The 19,145-nt window shown below is 35.9% G+C and overlaps 1 protein-coding gene across 4 annotated transcripts in view; it reads left to right on the forward strand.

The window, feature by feature from the left end:
- Window positions 1-19,145, forward strand: part of stk38a (serine/threonine kinase 38a) — an 86,156-nt gene that overhangs the window by 53,037 nt on the left and 13,974 nt on the right. For all 4 annotated transcript variants that reach the window (XM_039748622.1, XM_039748624.1, XM_039748623.1 and 1 more), the window contains exons 8-12: window positions 3,142-3,244; window positions 3,358-3,419; window positions 5,987-6,104; window positions 12,132-12,255; window positions 13,446-13,541. In XM_039748622.1, the coding sequence (XP_039604556.1) occupies window positions 3,142-3,244; window positions 3,358-3,419; window positions 5,987-6,104; window positions 12,132-12,255; window positions 13,446-13,541 (503 nt within the window). The remainder of the gene's footprint in view (window positions 1-3,141; window positions 3,245-3,357; window positions 3,420-5,986; window positions 6,105-12,131; window positions 12,256-13,445; window positions 13,542-19,145) is intronic.

Consider the following 19,145-nt stretch of genomic DNA (forward strand, 5'->3'; position numbering starts at 1 on the left):
CCCTCTAGACATGAAATAACACCCTTTAGTCACCATTACACTCGTATTACCCAATATATTAGACAAAATAAGAGAAAATAAGACATATTAGACGTTACAAATATCATATTACTAGGCTTTCGCCTTTTAAAGCTGACCGACTTTTATCCTCAATTTTTGTGCGCTCCATGTGTACATCAGGCATGTAAGTGTAGGGAAATGAGAACATCAAAGTGCCCATTCATAACATCTCCCGAAAACCTACGTTTTTTTTATCCCCTCAAGTGCCTGTCCAAAGTTGTACAATGTCATCCCGAATCTGTACCGCTAAAGACGGAGTTTCATGCACTAAATAAGCTATAGATGAGAATAAGCAAGCACCATCTCCCCTGATATTTACTACGCGGTGAGGCATTTGTACTCCATCAACATTAATTATTTCCAGAGACATAATTTTGTCTATTTTTCCTGCGCATCGCGCACAAAAGCAAGGGAATGATGAGAGCACCAGAACTCTGCTCACATCGCGTTACTTCGTACCTCAAACCGCAAGTAGTAAGTCTGTAATAAGCAGAATACCGTTACGCTTTGCACTCACGGGACAGAAGGACAATCCCGAATGCTTTTATATAGTAGATTATTGTACTGTACCTTTAATTGCACACAAACACACACAGTTCTTACACACAACCACCAAACTATGAAGGCACGACCTCAGTAGGAGAGTCTTCAGAGGTTGGTGCAGTATCTTTAGTAGGTGTGTTGTTGTCTTCTTCCGCTGAAGGAGTACTAGGAGTAGGCAGTGGGTGTCTGGGTGCGCGGGTGAAGAACATCTTGATAGACAGTTGCTGGCGCTGTCTTTTCATATGCGTGAGGAGGCTTTTGTAGGGTATTGCCATCTTTAATCATATCCAAGAGTTTCACCTTCTCCTGGATAGTAAGCATCTTCCTCCGGTGCTTAGTTTTATTGTCAGAAGGCTTAGAAAAAGCAGCACGTTTGGGAGCCATCGTAGGGCTTAGATAAAAGTTCTCAGAAAGCGCATGCGTAGTGACGTAAGCGTGTATGAGAAAAAAGTCGTGATAGAGTGAAGCCGCGAAAGTCGAAGCGTGATATAGCGAGGGATCACTGTATATAAAACCATGTCTTCATTTTCATTGCACCAGTCTTAATTTTCTCACTTAACAGCTGTTTTATAGTCTACAAGATGATTATGCAGATACCTCTGGAAAATGCCATGTCGCGTGCTGAGCACTGTGCTGTATTTTTTGTTATTTCCTGCTTTCTCCAAATGAGACATGCTGTGAAGTAGTAAAAGAATTAGTCAAAAACAGACCATTCCACCTTCTTGTGCATTCTGTAGCCTGACAGAGTTCATTAAACATCTTGACAGGACACGTGCTAAAAATTGTATCAATTGATTATTTTGGGGTGTCAGTATTTTTTAAAGAAATGTTTGACCATGTCATATTTCTAATTCCTAAATCTTCTTGGTAAGGTACAGTGCAGGGCAACAGCTACATCCTTTATTTTTACCTAGAATATCAAAAGCACTGTTGGGTGTGAACATTTTCATTAAGTCTAGGTTGAACCACTTAATTGTTATTGCAGTAGCTGGCATGTCAATTTAAGAATGCCTGCAACGATGACAGAAATTCATTTTACATATTGTCTTTCTGAAATTCACATAAAGGATCAACTTTTATTTACAGAAATGCTAATACTTTGAGTCAGAATTTGTGCTTCATCTTGCGTTTCCATTTGACCCATTTTTGGGTATTTCACATAGTAATCTTTTAAATATTTTTTGGCACTGATTGTGTAACTTATTGACAGATGATATCCAAGTATCTTTCAAACAAATGACAGTCTAGACATTCCTATTTCCATTTAGCCTAGAGTTTACCAGGAGCTCATTCACAGTTGCTTTTGGCTTGCCTGCAGATTGTTCAAATAACATGGCAGCTTACACAATGTTTCCCAGAATTATAAAGCTTATTAGACACATCACACTTCTGTAAATCTAAAACTTATTTTCTTCTTTTGGCTTTTAATTATTTTTGCCTCCTTTGAACCAGTGCTTTGACATTTTAAGTCTGCTAAATTTTGATTGCAAGACATTCACAAATACCTTTTGTGCTTAAGATCCTGCAGACGAAAATAGGAAAGGAAATAATACTCCATAACAAGCAGTTGTAATAAATGGCAATTTATAATGACAACCAAGCAAAATGCATTAAGTATGTTGTAAGTTGTGAAGCAAAAATAAGGTGTCATAATATTTATTTAAGAAAATGTGCACAGGAACAGTATTTCATCGGAGCAGCTGCACTCTTGTACAGATTAGAGAAAATATTGTGGCTCAACATCCTCAGCTGATTTTGGTTAGCCCACAAGAAAGCTTTAAGTGTGTAAAAATTTTCAGGGTGAATCTGATACAGCTGTACTTTGGCAGTAGTAGGTTTCCCACTAATGGAGTAAGAGATCTTTTGATTCTTCAGATGTGTTTTTGATTTGTTACTTGGCAAAAGCCTATAATACCCTGCCAAAATATTTTTTTTGTGTGAAGAGGAAGTGAGATCAGAAGAAGAAAAAAATTAGGGAGTTTGTTAATAAGAAAACCCTGTAAACTATTATAGTGAAATACTTAAACTGTGCAATGCAACAATGCAATTTCAAGTCTCTGCTTTTCAAAAAAAAAAAAAAGCAGCAGAATTTATTCTTCACATTTACACTTGTTGCTTCTCCGGATGATAAAATGTCAACCTGTTCAGTGAAAGAGTAGTTAGTATGACTGCAGCAGTAATGTATTAAGGATATTGCAGAAGAGTTTTGAAGAGGAAGTAGAAGACATGCATGTCAGTTTTTAAATGTATACTCTCTCATCATATTTCCTGAGATATTCAAAATGTTACAGCAGTTACCTGCATAAAATCTGCAATATTATTACATTTGTCTTCAGTTTAGCATGGAGATATTGAGCTTTCGTTATAACCTGAAATGCTTTACAAAGTAAGTAACACACAGTTGTCATGATTATTATGCTACAGTTTAAAGATCTTTTTAGCTTATTTCTCTAGGAGGTGTTTTTACTCACAGGGGCTGGAAATGAAAAAATATACAAATATGCTCACAGCAGTTGTAATAAAATCATTTAATTGCAGGGTCACGTGAAGCTGTCGGATTTTGGCTTGTGCACAGGACTAAAAAAGGCACACAGAACTGAATTTTACAGGAATCTCAATCACAGCTTACCCAGTGACTTCAGTAAGCAAGCATTGGTTATTTTCATTTATACCAGGCTATTTCATTAAATAATTAAGGAATTAAAAAAGAATTATTATTATTAACTCTTATTCTGTTTACTGCTGAATTTACAGCCTTCCAGAATATGAACTCAAAACGAAAAGCAGAAACATGGAAGAGAAATCGGAGACAGTTGGTCAGTATACAGTTTGAAATGAATATTCATATTCTTAGTGGTGCTGCAGTAATTTTTGTCATTGTGCCAGCTTGTTTGAAGTTGAAAATGTTTCCTTACCTTTGTATAACAATTTGTTAATCCATTTTGAGAAAGGTAATTCAACAATATAGTCCTCTCTAATATGGTGCATTTAGTATTAATTCAAGTAGAAGTGTAGTTTGAGTGTGCTAACATATTCAAGTTCAGCTTTAGTCTTGACCAGAGTTAACCAGGTCACTCTAAACGTATATTCTGTTTTTATTTCAATGAGTCTACTTACATCTCACTGTTTCTTTTGTTTTGACTAGCACAGCTTTATGCAAGTAGTAAAGAGTTTTTGATTAATTCATATTTCATAAGTTGTCCAACCAGCTAATCTACATAGTGTCCCATAAGTCTGGAATCATAAGTAGAAAAAGGGCATATATTGATGTAGTTTGTTACATTTTTCAGTGGCCTGTCTCTGAATCTAGTTTGCAGAAGGAGGTGATGGAGGGAAGAGAGACTCTGATGATCCTCTCAGCTGTCCTCACTGTCTGATGCAGGGTCTTGCAATCCAAATCAGACAGTGATGTAGCTGCTTCGGATACTCTAAATAGTCCCTATATAGAAGGTGATGAGGATGGGTGTTGGGAAATGAACCTTCCTCTGCCTTCGCAGGACGTAAAGGTGCAGCTGGGCTTTCTTGGCTATAAAGCTAGTTTCAAAGGAACCAAGTAAGGTTCTCCGGCAGGTGAACACCAAGGCATTTGGTGCTGTTGATGATCTCCATTCTCGATCTGTTGATATACAGCGGAGAGTGGTCGCTTCTAAAATCAACAACCATCTCCTTTGTTTTATCTATGTTCAGAGATGGGTTGTCGGCTTTGCGCCAGTCTGTTAACCACTACATCTACTTTTGGTATGCTGACTTGTCATTCTTGCTGATGAGACCCACCACAGTTGTCATCCATGAACTTGATGATGTATTTCGAGCTGTGCATTGTTGCATAGTAATGGGTCAGTAAAGTGAATAGCAACATACTACGTGAACAGCCTTATGGAGCACCAGTGTTCATTGCTGCTGGAGATGTTTCCAGTGCTCAGTCTCTCAGTCAGGAAATCTAGTTTCAATTGCAGAGGGAAGTGTTCAGACCCAACAGGCTTAGCTTTTCAGTAAGATGATGAGGAATTGCTGTATTAATTGCTGAACTAAAGTCAATGAACAGCATTTGCACCAAGTGTCCTTGTCTGGGTGTGAAAGAGCCAGATGGAGGTCGGTGGCTATGGCTTCATCTGTCGATCACTTTTGGCGGTATATGAACTGCATAGGTCTAATAAAGGGGCAGCAGTGTATTGATGTGCCTCATGACAAGCCTCATGGAACCCTTCATGATAATAGGTGTGTGCAACAGGACGATAGTCATTGAGGCAGGACACTGAAGACTTCTTCAGCACAGAAATGATAGTAGTGGTCTTGAAGCATGTTGGAGCAGTGGCATTGCTTGAGGAAATGTTGAAGATGTCGATGAGAAGATTTACCAGCTGATCTGCACATCCTCTGAGCACTCTACCAGGAATATTGTTTGGTCCAGCAGCCTTTCATGGGTTGACTCTGCATAGGGTTTTCCTCACGTTGGCCTTGGTCAGGTACAGTACTTGGTCAATGGGAGGAGGGCTAGTCTTTCTCGCTTCCACATCGTTCTGGGCCTCACACCATGCACAGACGTTGTTCAGTGCATCCGGTAAGGGAGGCATTACAAGCCAGTGGTGTTGTCCTGTAGTTGGTGATAGCTTGGATTTGTTGGCACATGCGCTGTATGTCACCACTGTCCTGGGAATGGCTGCTGATTCTCTGGGTATGTCTGCACTTTGTTACTTTACCGGTACTTATATTCAGTCTGCATTAATATTGTGCACCTTGAAATGATTATAGACATCAGAAAGAAGAAACCAGTAATTCCAGTCTGAACGAATCCCATCTCTCAGATATTTGGCAATCTAGTTGATCTTAATTGGTGACTTACTATACAGTGACTTCAATTAATAGAGGAAAAAATACATATGTATATTTTTCCCAGTTAAATGATCTCATTGTTTTCTAATGTACTGTATTCCGCAATTTTTTGTATGTGTTCTCCAAATGTTATTTGGTTTAAACTGTTTTGTGTAAACAAGCTTAATGTAAACTGCAGGGTATGGCTAAACAGGCTTTATCAAATGTTTAATGATCCTGTTTTTCCCTTCTACTACAAATTCACTTTTAACAGCTTGACGGGAAGAATTGCTTACTTGCAGACAGGGAATGTCAAAGTTTAACTTATATTTTTTGTTATGTTGCATAACATTTTTTTCTTTATCTAATTTTTTTTTAGTGTTACTCACTTTAACACTAATGATAAAATTAATGTGCCAAATGTAAAATTTACATTGACCTGTACTTTGTACTTTAAATATAGTCTTAAAATGTAATATTTTTCTTGTGAATGAAGTACAGATGCTTAAGGAAGCTTTGTCTGTGTTGGCTCTTTTCATAAATGGTGATGTTTTTCCATTAACTTTTGCAGGCCTTCTCCACAGTAGGAACACCTGACTACATAGCACCAGAGGTATTTATGCAGACAGGCTACAACAAGTTGTGTGACTGGTGGTCCTTGGGCGTCATCATGTATGAAATGCTTATAGGTAAGAAAGACCAAGTGGCCACAAGATTCTTGTTTTTTTTTTTTGTCACAACAGCAGTTAATACTCTGAGGCTAAGGATCTGCGCTGGCATCCCAAAGGTTGCCAGTTCGAATCCCCGTCACTGCCAAAAGAGATGCTACTCTGCTGGGCCCCTGAGCAAGGCCCTCAACCTTCAATTGCTCCGGGGCGCTGTACAGTGGCTGACCCTGCGTTCTGACCCCAAAGGGTATGTGAAAAGATGTATTTCACTGCGTGTTGTCCTGTATAACTGTATGTGACAAATAAATAAAGAATTATTAATTATTATTATTAGATTATATCTGTAAAGTGACATTAGTACTAAATGATTTGAATATTATTGCTTTAAAAATAACATTCTATTCAGTATATTGGTTAACAAAACCTGTGCAGCTTATTGAATTGTGTGTAGGTAGCCCAAGGTTTAATATAAAGGAGAAATTACAGCTAATTTTAGAAGCATCAATCCCTACGTAACTGATTTGAAAACCAGGCCCAAGTCTGACTCTTGTACTCGGCTAACCCAAACTCATGAATCTCAGTTGATTTAATAAATAGGACTAGAACTCTGAGCTATGACTGTTTATTTTTTAGTGCACTAAACATACCATACACCAGCTCCAAAATGTAGTTTGGCTTAAACTTAATTCCTTCACAAGGGTATTGACACCTGCACCATATTGAATAAAAGTGGTTACAATAATATGTAGAGTGTGCTTCATGATTTGTGCTGTCCTGCATAAACAAGACATGCAATTAAAGTTAAGACCTTGAGTGCCAGTGCAACTACAAGGTGTAACTGGTGGCATGCTCGTAGGCTGAGAAAGACTCAATGCTATGCAAGGGTTGTGGTATCACAGCTTTTAGTATAGCGTTAGAAATGACAGGATGTAATCTCCACATCCTGTGTTCCCATAGGCTGTCTCAGGGAAGACAAATAAAGAGAGAGATACTATTCAGTGGTACAAGATGTGCTTATACAAAGTATTTTTCTTTTAATGAAAGCAAGTCTGACACATTTTGCAGCCCTCTCCAGAAAGTATTCAATAAGCTATCTAAAGTCTTTACCAAGTAGAGAATCATATGTATAGATATCTTCACACACAGTGTCAACATAATTTGGTATTTTTTTTTTTTGCTTTTTTACAGTGCTATACTCAATGGTTTTAATTGTCTTTTGCACATCTGTCTGGTCCATTTCCTCTAATACTTAAATATCTAGCTCTCAAATTTAAAAAAATAATGGTGTTTAATTTGCATTTGTGATAAACAAGGCAGAATGTTTATAATGTAATGCTTTTTGTTTATATTCCAAGCAGTATAGTTTTTACTAGAGTTTTATTGCGTATCATATGTACCTTGTTATTCCATATTTCTTAGTTCTAGATGCCAGTCCTGAAGCACAGATTTAATTTTTCTTTTAATTCTTATATGAGATGAAGCTGTTTGAAAAACTACAATCCTGAATTCCAGCTGTCAGTTCAAGTTTCATACTGCCCCTAGTTTATCTGCTCAAGAAGATGGCTAATGTGAAGCCATTTAACATACTCCCTGTGCTGTTATACTGGGGACCACCTAATACATGTCATGCCACACTGTCTATTCTTTACATTTATTCCTCAGGAGTATTTAACTGATAACCTGCAGTGGCATAGTCTTGTATGACAGAGTCAGCCAGCCCTGTTAAACACTAGGTTAAATGCCATTTTTCCCTCCTTGACACACTTATTTGCTAGCCTTATGAGTGCCCCTGCTTTAAGCCCAAATATAATTATGAATTTTATTGCCCCTCTAGCAGAAGCAGCCTCTTTCCTTTGATATGGTTAAATAAGTTGTACTTGCTCATACAAAGTCTTTCATACCTTTTTCTAGTTTGACTCCTGTCCTGCACATTATAAAACTGCCTGCCATCTCCAGTCTTAACCAGATCCTGCCCCAAAGTGTATATTTTGTTGACTTTGTCAGATGTGCTATTTAAGTGCAAGGCAATGAAAGAGCATTTGCACCATCCTTTTGTCAGGTCTTAGTAACCAAATCTAAAACTAAATAAAAGGCACATGAATGAACAAATACCATTTTTTGTATGGAGTTATGTCATTTACTGAAAGAATATAGATGTCCAACACAGTTCGGCACAGTTGGAAAAAATTATTTTCTCCTTAAATTGTTTTGCTTAATCAGAGTAAGAAAATAAACTTTTTTTTTTTTTTTTAAATAAAACTGTAAATAACATGAGCACTGTGTTGTTATATTTTTAGCCTTTGCTCCCTGTCTGGGCACTTCTAGAAATCCTCCAGTTAAACCAACCTCTGGTCCTGTTAACAACGACTGTCACATTCAAACATTGTCAGAAAAAGATAGCAGCTTTTTCCTTGTTTAATGTATGCTTTATGCCAAATGTTGTTATGCTTCTCAGTAATGTACACATGTGGCCATTTGCTCTGCTTTTTACTCCCATGCAGTACCATTATTAAGTCTGCATTCTTAGTTTACATTTGTGTTACCACCCCAGTTCCGAAAACGTTGGGACACTGTGTAAAATGTAAATAAAAACAGAATGCAATGATTTGGAAATCTCATAAACCCATATTAAATTCACAATAGAACAAAAAAAATGCATCAATTGTTGAAAGTGAGACAATTTTACTATTTCATGAAAATATTAGCTCATTTTGAATTTAATTACAACAACTCATCTCAAAGTTGAGACGTGGCAACAAAAGGCTGGAAAAATAATTGATACCGTGCTAATGGAATTGGGGAGATTTCACATCTAGAAAGGCACCATCAATGCTGAAAGGTACAGTATATACAGGTTTTAGAGCAACACGTCTTTTTCAGGGAAGGCCTTGCATATTTCAGCAAGACAATGCAAAACCGTATACTGCATCTTTTACAACAGTATGGCTTCATAGTGGAAATGCCCATTTGCTGAACTGGCCTGTTTGCAGTTCAGACCTTTCGCTAACTGAAAACATTTGCCACATCATAAAATGAAAAATACGGCAAAGAAGACTCATTACTGTTAAGCAGCTAGAACCCTATATCAGACAAGAATCAGACATCATTCCTCTCCCAAAAGTCCAGCAACTGACCTCCTCACTTCCCAGATGTTCACGGCCTGTTGTTAAAGGAAGAGGGGATGCTACACAGTGATAAACATGGCCCCGTCCCTACTTTATTGAGACATGTTACTGCCATTCAGTTCAAAATGACCTTAATCTTTTCTTAAAATGGTACATTTTCTCAATTTAAACATTTGATTTGTTTTCTTTGTTCTATTTTGAATAAAATGCTTGTTTCATATTCGCAAATCATTGCAGTCTGTTGTTTACACTTTAAACATCGTCCCAACTTTTTTGAAATTGGGATTGTACATGTTTTCATGTTAATGGTATGCTGTTTCTTTGAAAGTTTATGGTGAACCTCATAAAGGACAGTCAAACAATGTCACATTACATAATTGTTCAGTTTTATCTTCACCCAGTATAGGAATTAACTAAATTCCTTTTTTAATGAAATCTCCTCAACACAAATAATAATGATAATGATGAAGGTTTCTTGGCAAACAGCTAAATCTGTGTGAATTAAACTGAGCAAAAATGTATGTAATGCTTATAGGCAGTAGAGCTGACTCTAGCTTTTTTGATGCCTTATGCAAAAGTGAAAATGTTGCTCCCAAACCACTGAGTCTTGAAGGCAATTTCTATACATGTTATTGCAGATTGTAGTAGTGTCTGTTGTGATATTCACAATTAGGGCTTTGTGCGAGTCGCACACAGATGTCCGACTTCCGGATATTTGTAATTCATTATGGTATCATTCTTGTCATATACACTTGTTTCACAGCCTTAATTCTGTTAATACCTGTTAGCTTCATGTAGCTTAAGTCTTCACCATGTCTACCTCTAACCCTAACTTTGAGTTTTATCAACTTTCTGTAATTAATTTTTGAAGATTTTAAATAAACAAACATGGCAAACCTTTCCCAAAATAGCAATTGAACAAGTTGTGGGAGATAATAATAATATTAATACCACATTAGTATGGATGATTTACCCTGAATTATTTCATGCTGATCATGCAGTCCATTTGAGATAAGGACAAAGAAACAAACACAAAAGGCTTCACTTTCATTGACAAAAAAATAACTCAACACTTTCTTTTTTTATAATCATTTTGTTTTATTGCTTGGTAGATTTTCAAATGGCAGGAAATCAGTGTGTCTTTCTTTGGAGCATTTCATTTATTCAGTCATGCATTTGTTTCATGACCCCAGTTTCAGAACCTTATAATTTGGCACATATGCATATTTTTGTGGAAGTAGAATAAAGTAACACTTAATACATATGGAGAACATGCAAACCCCATACATATGACTGCTGCACTCAGGATTATAAAGTTTAGCAAGGCCAAACAGTATCCTTTTCAACTTCCATAATGTCTGCAGTATAACCAATTTGCAGCAAAGCACAAAAGAAAACAAAAGTAATGCTTTGATCAGTCTTCAAACCAACTGGGTCAACCACATTGCATATTAATCTACAGTATTAACAGTTGCTACTATTAGAGCAAAAACGTTTGTAAAATGAAAAAAGAATATTCTGTTTCCAAAACAACCATGAGAGATATATTAAATGTGCGTATAGTGTACAACTATATTTATTAAAAAATATGTCACTGAGTCTTGTTGGAAATGGAACATTGCCATTTTAAGCTTTTATTACTCCACCTGGTTTAAGCCATGCAGTGACATTGGAAATTTCTGAAGTAGTTGCAGAGTAGTGCTCTGCAAAGTAATGCAGCATTCCTGTCTCATTTTCAATGGCTGCATCTATAATATCTGAAATAAAATAGAAACAGAATTTGTAAATTTGGCTTTAAGTACAAACTTGTAATACAGTCACAAACTTTGTTTTTAAGCTGAATTAAAAATAAAATTAGATTCTCTCCTTTTCTCTTAGAATTATGATTATCTTAATATTATGTAGTCTGCATTTATGCCTTTAGCTTCCTATGGTTTATTCATTTGTTTGATCAGTGTGCTATTTTATGGCTACCTGGGAGAGCAAAATATTACAGCAAATATTCAACATTAACTATACACGGTCACCAAGAGCATTTGAAGTAGAAGTAGGTGAGGTTATAGTCTAAAATCAAGTTTTCTGAATCACTAGAACTTTATGTAGGAAATGAAAGCTGTACTAAAGCTGAACCGTTTCCTTCATTTGACAAAAAAGTGCGTTTAAAAATTTTAAATCTTGTGTTAAGTCACAACTTGTGGTTATTTTACCACAGTATTTATTCACAAATGAGGGTGTGGTTTGTGATTACTATTGTCTCTATTCTGCTTCAACACATAGCTTATTTTAATAAATAGTATGGTATATTGCAGAAGAGAAGACGAGACATGAAACCTTCTGTTACCTTGTGTGTTGCTTTGGCTTTTGCTAGCAGTTTTTCAAGCTACACACCTTGATTTCCAGGTCAACATGTCAAATGTCATAATCCCACTGTTGTCACCTGGCATTAATGACCCTATAAAGCTATACATTTAATGTTTTTTGTTTCTTGCAATATATATTATTATGTGTATGCTTAAAGATAAAACCCAGAATCCTACCTGTATTTCCCAGTTTAGCTGAGAAATCAGTACTTCTTTATTTCTCAATATTGTGGAATGGAATCGATGAGCAAACTTTTAAACATAAACAGTATACCTTTTTGTATCCAAATGTCATTGTTCATTTAAACTAGGCTTTATTTTAAAAAGCTGTGAAGTCAGTACAGAGTCAAATATTGCAAGTGGGGCACTGTTTAGTGCATATTAATTGGTAACTTTATCTGAATCATTTGCAGGGCACCCATTTTTACAGTGGTGATTAAGGGATTCTCCAGCCTGTCCTGAAACAGTTGACAGCTACTTTTCTGTTTTAAGATGACTTTTTTTGCTATTTTTATTCTTTCTTGAGAATCTTGAAATCTAATATATGTTTCCCATTTATCAAGGGTACCCACCATTTTGCTCTGAAACTCCTCAGGAAACTTACAAGAAAGTGATGAATTGGAGAGAGACACTTACGTTTCCACCTGAAGTTCCTATTTCTGAGAAAGCAAAGGATCTGATTCTTAGGTACTACATCTCACTAACCAGCAACTTCCATTAACTGCCATATTGTATCTTGTTTCAGATTTTAAATAGTATCTTTTTTTCAGAAGAATAATTAATAAAAGTTATTCCACAACCTACTATAAAATTGTTAAGTTAATTAGATAAAAATATCTTGCTAAAAATCGAGAGAAAATATCCTAGTGCTCAACAAAGTGAAAAACAAAAATGGATTAGGCAATAATAAAGGTAGACAGGTTGGTCAAATTCTTTTAATTATAGGCTAAACAAATAGTGCAGTAGTTGGCACTGCTGCCTAACATATTCAGAATCTCTGGTTCAAATCCCAGGTCCTGGCAGTGCCTAAGCTGTATTTAAAAAATTCTTTTGTGCCATTGAGGGTTTTCCTTCAGGTATTCTGGTTTTCCTCCTACATCTTAAAGATGTGCAGGCCAGGTTAATTAGGCATTGTAAATTGGCACAGCGTTTGTAAGTGTGAGTTTGTGCCCGGGTGTGCCATGCAGAGGATAAGACCCCTGTTTTGGGATGAGATTCCTTCCTGCCAGGATAGCTACTACCTTGTACTGGATATATGACCTGGAAAATAGATGAATAGAAATATTCAGCTTTGCATATTTTGAAAATGTTTATGTTGCATAACATGTTAAAAGGAACAAGTGAGTCAAAACAGGGCATTTGTTTTTGTGTAGACATTTTTTGTTTGTGTTCCCAACCCCCATTCCTAATTATGATTGTTCCATTGCCATCTGAATGTAAAATATAGATGTATGTATGTTTGTTTTTTTTTTTTTTTAAACTAAATTGCAGATATCTGATATCATTCTTTTACTTCAGGTAGTGCTCTAAGGCATTGCAAAATGTTTCAGCATTCCTAGCCATACAAACAAGATGAATAGTTTTTGTCGTCAGTTAAACCTTTCTGCCTTAAGAGACAGCGTAGCCTTTTTTATTTCATCTGGAGACTACTGCTTTTTGAAACTAATTTGTACTTTGCCATTTCCTTCTATTATATAAAAATGTAATTGTTTTGGTCTCATCCATCTTTGTTGCTGCCATGTAACATATCGCCATCTAAAGAGACATTGGATTACCTCAGAATGACTGTTATTAACAGCTTACCAGTCAGGAGAGGACTAGAAAGTTATAGGAATATAATTTAAAATTGCTTTATGATGATGATTTTTTTTTTCTAGATTTTGCTGTGAGGGTGAACATCGAATTGGTGCTACCGGAGTAGAAGAAATTAAAAACAATCCATTTTTTGAAGGTGTGGATTGGGATCATATAAGGTAACAAAATGGACTTGGGTAACATTTGTAATAGGTATAAGTTAAAGTGCATACAAATTTTAAACTAGTCTGGATGAAAACTGAGCACTGGTGGATTCTTATTTGTGGCTATGTTTGTCTTCTATTCAGTTTGAAGCCAGAAAATGTTTCTATCAGTTTTTAAAATTAGTATAATATTAGTATTATTATTACTGTCCTCCTGTCCGTTATGCACAGGTATGCTAGATGGTATTCCTTTTCTTGTCCTTACTATTATATCTAGCATTATGTGAAAAGAAAATTAGGACTATGATAAAGAAACTACTACTTTGTTTTTTTTTTTTCTTTCTATTCTCCATCATTGTTTTTCTAAGTGCCTAAATTATTTTATAAACTAGCAGAATACCCGCGCTTCGCAGCGGAGAAGTAGTGTGTTAAAGAAGGTATGAAAAAGAAAAGGAAAAAATAAAAAAATATTGTAACATGATTGTTAATGTAATTGTTTTGTCATTGATATGAGTGTTGTTCTCATATCTATCTATCTATATATATATATATATATATATATATATATATATATATATATATATAGATATAGATATAGATATAGATATATATATATATATATATATATAGATAGATAGATAGATAGATAGATATCTTCTATACTAATAAAAGGCAAAGCACTCACTCACTCACTCACTCACTCACTCCTGACTCATCACCAATTCTCCAACTTCCCGTGTAGGTAGAAGGCTGAAATTTGGCAGGCTCATTCCTTACAGCTTACTTACAAAAGTTGGGCAGGTTTCATTTCGAAATTCTATGCCTAATGGTCATAACTGGAAGGTATTTTTCTCCATTAACTGTAATAGAGTTGAGCTGGAAAGATGTGGGGGGCGGAGTTTTGTGTGACATCATCATGCCTCCCACGTAATCACGTGAACTGACTGTCAACGCAGTGTGTAGAAAACCAGGAAGACCTCCAAAAAGCGCTTAAGAAAACATGCATTATATAATTGAGAAGGCAGCGAAACAATAAGAGCGAAGCGAATGACATAAGACAATAAAACAATAAGAGCGAGCGAATGACATATACTACCATATTCATGAGTGCTGCTACCTCGGAAAGAAAGCAAGGTGTAAACCTAAACTTTAAATTAAGTTCATAGACAGGCTACCGCTGGCGTTTCACATGCCCATGGGAATGCGGGATACAAGTTTAATGAGAGGACGCAGGATATAAACGAGAGTTTTGATCACTTTGTAACTAAGTTAAAATTGTAGGTGAAGAGGTGTGCTATGCAAATTCCGAGAGACTGTGTTTGTGGGGGATTGACAGTTAAGGCGGGTGGGGAGTCACGTCATCATCTCCCTCCCATTCATCTCATTTAAGCTCTGAGCTGAGCTCCGCAGCTAATGGCGTCTTCCGAAGCAACTTCGTCAGACTGCCACCAAATACTCACAGAAAAATCCACAAGTTAATACACACGCTGTCTCTAGGGTTTCTCCACACTGAATCCTCCAGGCACTACTTACAAAAGGTCACATTGACAATCGTGTTACGTTATTTTTAAAATGTTTCCTTTTCTTAGCACAAGCACAGCTGAGAAGCTTCGATGCATGTGCTCCATAGCGTTAAAAATAATGCATTTAATCACACTTTGCATTACAAGCAAAGGGGAGCTTTTGTCAATGCATGATTTCCTGGTACACCGATTACATTGATCAGCGATCCTGATTCATTTTACCCTCGCACCACCTTAGTTTGAGAAGACGTATGAAAAAATATGAGGTTAACACAGAAAAACAGATCACCAATTCAAGCTTTATGAATAATCGATTCGCCATCAATAATTGTTTTGGTAAAGCCATCCTCCTTCCATTTTATAATTTTTCCGCCACTAGCCATGATTAAATGAGCGGTAAAAAAGTAAGAGCAAAGCGAGGGTGACTTATTTAGGCAGGCATATATATGACAGCAACACTCATGACAATGTCAATCATGTTACGTTATTATTAAAATGTTTCCTTTTCTTTTCATTACTTCTTTAACACACTACTTCTCCTGTAGCGCTATTTTGATATATATATATATATATATATATATATATATATATATATATATATATATATATATATATATATATATATATATATATATATATATATATATATATATATATATGAATGACCTCCAAAGAGCGCTGAGACTTTTGATATCATGAACGTGTCTGCAAAAACTGGGGTCTCCTGCCCAGCAAAAGTCGAGCAGCCAGGGCATGTGCATAGCTGTGCCGGCCTTTGAGACGCTGACTGCGCTTCTGCCTTAAGTCAAAGTGAGCACTTTTAATTTTTTTCATCCTCCCCCTGCACTATAGCCCAGTCAAGTGCAAACACGGGACCCCTTTTCTACACCACGGCAAAATAATATTAAGGCGATTCACACTTTCTTTTGCACGTATACGATTATGAGGTCCTCAGCTCGGATTATGAAGACACGCACACAGTGGAGGACTGACAGTGCCATCACAGCCGATTAATGGCAGGGACGTCTCACCAGTCTACACAAGACCCACGCGACTGTCCCCAAAAGGCGATCATAACGTCAGCGAACACATCTCTCTATACTATATAAAAGAAAAAGGCAACTTTGCTTTCTTTACACCTTTTTTCCTTTTATCCCAAACCAAAGCCTTTCTCTCTTAACACTGCAGAGGACACAAAACTAATTTTCTTCAAATGCCGGTAAGGCACTTTACCAGAGGCACAAATTTGAACGTGCACAAAGAAAATGTAATTTCAATGTACCTGTACTTCTTAAAACGTTAATGTTTTACTGTTTAATAACTTATAGACTATAATTTATTATTTTTCCCTTGCACTCAGTGACCAAACCTATACACACACATATAGACACATACAAACATACACACAAGTTATGTATGTGTATATATATATATATATATATATATATATATATATATATATATATATATATATATATATATATATATATATATATACAGTGGTATGAAAACTATTTGCCCCTTCCTGATTTCTTATTCTTTTGCATGTTTGTCACACTAAATGTTTCTGATCATCAAACACATTTAACCATTAGTCAAATATAACACAAGTAAACACAAAATGCAGTTTTTAAATGATGGTTTTATTATTTTGGGAGAAAAAATCCAAACCTACATGGCCCTGTGTGAAAAAGTAATTGCCCCTTGTTAAAAAATAACCTAACTGTGGTGTATCACACCTGAGTTCAATTTCGTAGCCACCCCAGGCCTGATTACTGCCACACCTGTTTCAATCAAGAAATCACTTAAATAGGAGCTGCCTGACACAGAGAAGTAGACCAAAAGCACCTCAAAAGCTAGACATCATGCCAAGATCCAAAGAAATTCAGGAACAAATGAGAACAGAAGTAATTGAGATCTATCAGTCTGGTAAAGGTTATAAAGCCATTTCTAAAGCTTTGGGACTCCAGCGAACCACAGTGAGAACCATTATCCACAAATGGCAAAAACATGGAACAGTGGTGAACCTTCCCAGGAGTGGCCGGCCGACCAAAATTACCCCAAGAGCGCAGAGGCGACTCATCCGAGAGGTCACAAAGACCCCAGGACAACGTCTAAAGAACTGCAGGCCTCACTTGCCTCAGTTAAGGTCAGTGTTCACGACTCCACCATAAGAAAGAGACTGGGCAAAACGGCCTGCATGGCAGATTTCCAAGACGCAAACCACTGTTAAGCAAAAGAACATTAGGGCTCGTCTCAATTTTGCTAAGAAACATCTCAATGATTGCCAAGACTTTTGGGAAAATACCTTGTGGACTGATGAGACAAAAGTTGAACTTTTTGGAAGGCAAATGTCCCGTTACATCTGGCGTAAAAGGAACACAGCATTTCAGAAAAAAAAACATACCAGCAGTAAAATATGGTGGTGGTAGTGTGATGGTCTGGGGTTGTTTTGCTGCTTCAGGACCTGGAAGGCTTGCTGTGATAGATGGAACCATGAATTCTACTGTCTACCAAAAAATCCTGAAGGAGAATGTCCGGCCATCTGTTCGTCAACTCAAGCTGAAGCAATCTTGGGTGCTGCAACAGGACAATGACCCAAAACACACCAGCAAATCCACCTCTGAATGGCTGAAGAAAAACAAAATGAAGACTTTGGAGTGGCCTAGTCAAAGTCCTGACCTGAATCCAATTGAGATGCTATGGCATGACCTTAAAAGGCGGTTCATGCTAGAAAACCCTCAAATAAAGCTGAATTACAACAATTCTGCAAAGATGAGTGGGCCAAAATTCCTCCAGAGCTGTAAAAGACTCATTGCAAGTTATCGCAAATGCTTGATTGCAGTTATTGCTGCTAAGGGTGGCCCAACCAGTTATTAGGTTCAGGGGCAATTACTTTTCACACAGGGCCATGTAGGTTTGGATTTTTTCTCCTAAATAATAAAACCATCATTTAAAACTGCATTTTGTGTTTACTTGTGTTATATTTGACTAATGGTTAAATGTGTCTGATGATCAGAAACATTTTGTGTGACAAACATGCAAAAGAATAAGAAATCAGGAAGGGGCAAATAGTTTTCATACCACTGTATATATATATATATATATATATATATATATATATATATATATATATATATTACTCATGCACACACACACACACATATATGTATGTGTGTGTGTATATGATGTAGATAGCTATGTATGTATATATATATGTGTATATGTAGATATGTATATAGATATGAAGATATGTATGTGTATATATATATATATATATATATATATATATATATATATATATATATATGTGTGTGTATATATATATGACAGCAGCAATCCAAGCTGTGAGAAAACAGTAAAAAGGAGGTGTGTCAGACATGTGGTACATTTTCTGATGCAGCTACCGAAAACAACTTTGTGGCGCTGCCAAATACACAGAACAATTACTTTGACAATCATGTTACATTATTTTTAAAATGTTTCCTTTTCTTTTCATAACTTCTTTAACACATGACATAGCAGCTGAAAGCGTGGGTATTTTGCTATATAAATATATATATATATATATATATATACTAGCAAAATACCCGTGCCTCAGCGGAGAAGTGTGTTAAAGAAGCAATGAAAAAGAAGAAACATTTTAATAACGTTTATGATTGTCAATGTAATTGTTTTGTCACTGTTGTGAGTGATGAGTGTTGTTGTCATATATATATATATATATATATATATATATATATATATATATATATATATATATATATATATATATATATATATATATATATATATATATATATATATATATATATATATATATATATATATATATATATATATATATATATATATATATATATATATATATATATATATATATATATATACACACACACATATATAAACATATATATACATATACATACATATCTACATATATACACACACAGCTATTTCGTATCAGTGCAATACGCTGCTTGTTAAAACGGATGACTCCCGCTCTTACGTGCAAGTCTGCGTGGATAGCTGGACGCCTGGCATCTTTTTTTGGCCACAGGTTCGTTTCTGTTTGGTGTGAGGTTCTGTGTTGTGG

This window comes from Polypterus senegalus, chromosome 3 (genome assembly GCF_016835505.1).
Source record: "Polypterus senegalus isolate Bchr_013 chromosome 3, ASM1683550v1, whole genome shotgun sequence".
NCBI classification, from domain to species: domain Eukaryota; kingdom Metazoa; phylum Chordata; class Cladistia; order Polypteriformes; family Polypteridae; genus Polypterus; species Polypterus senegalus.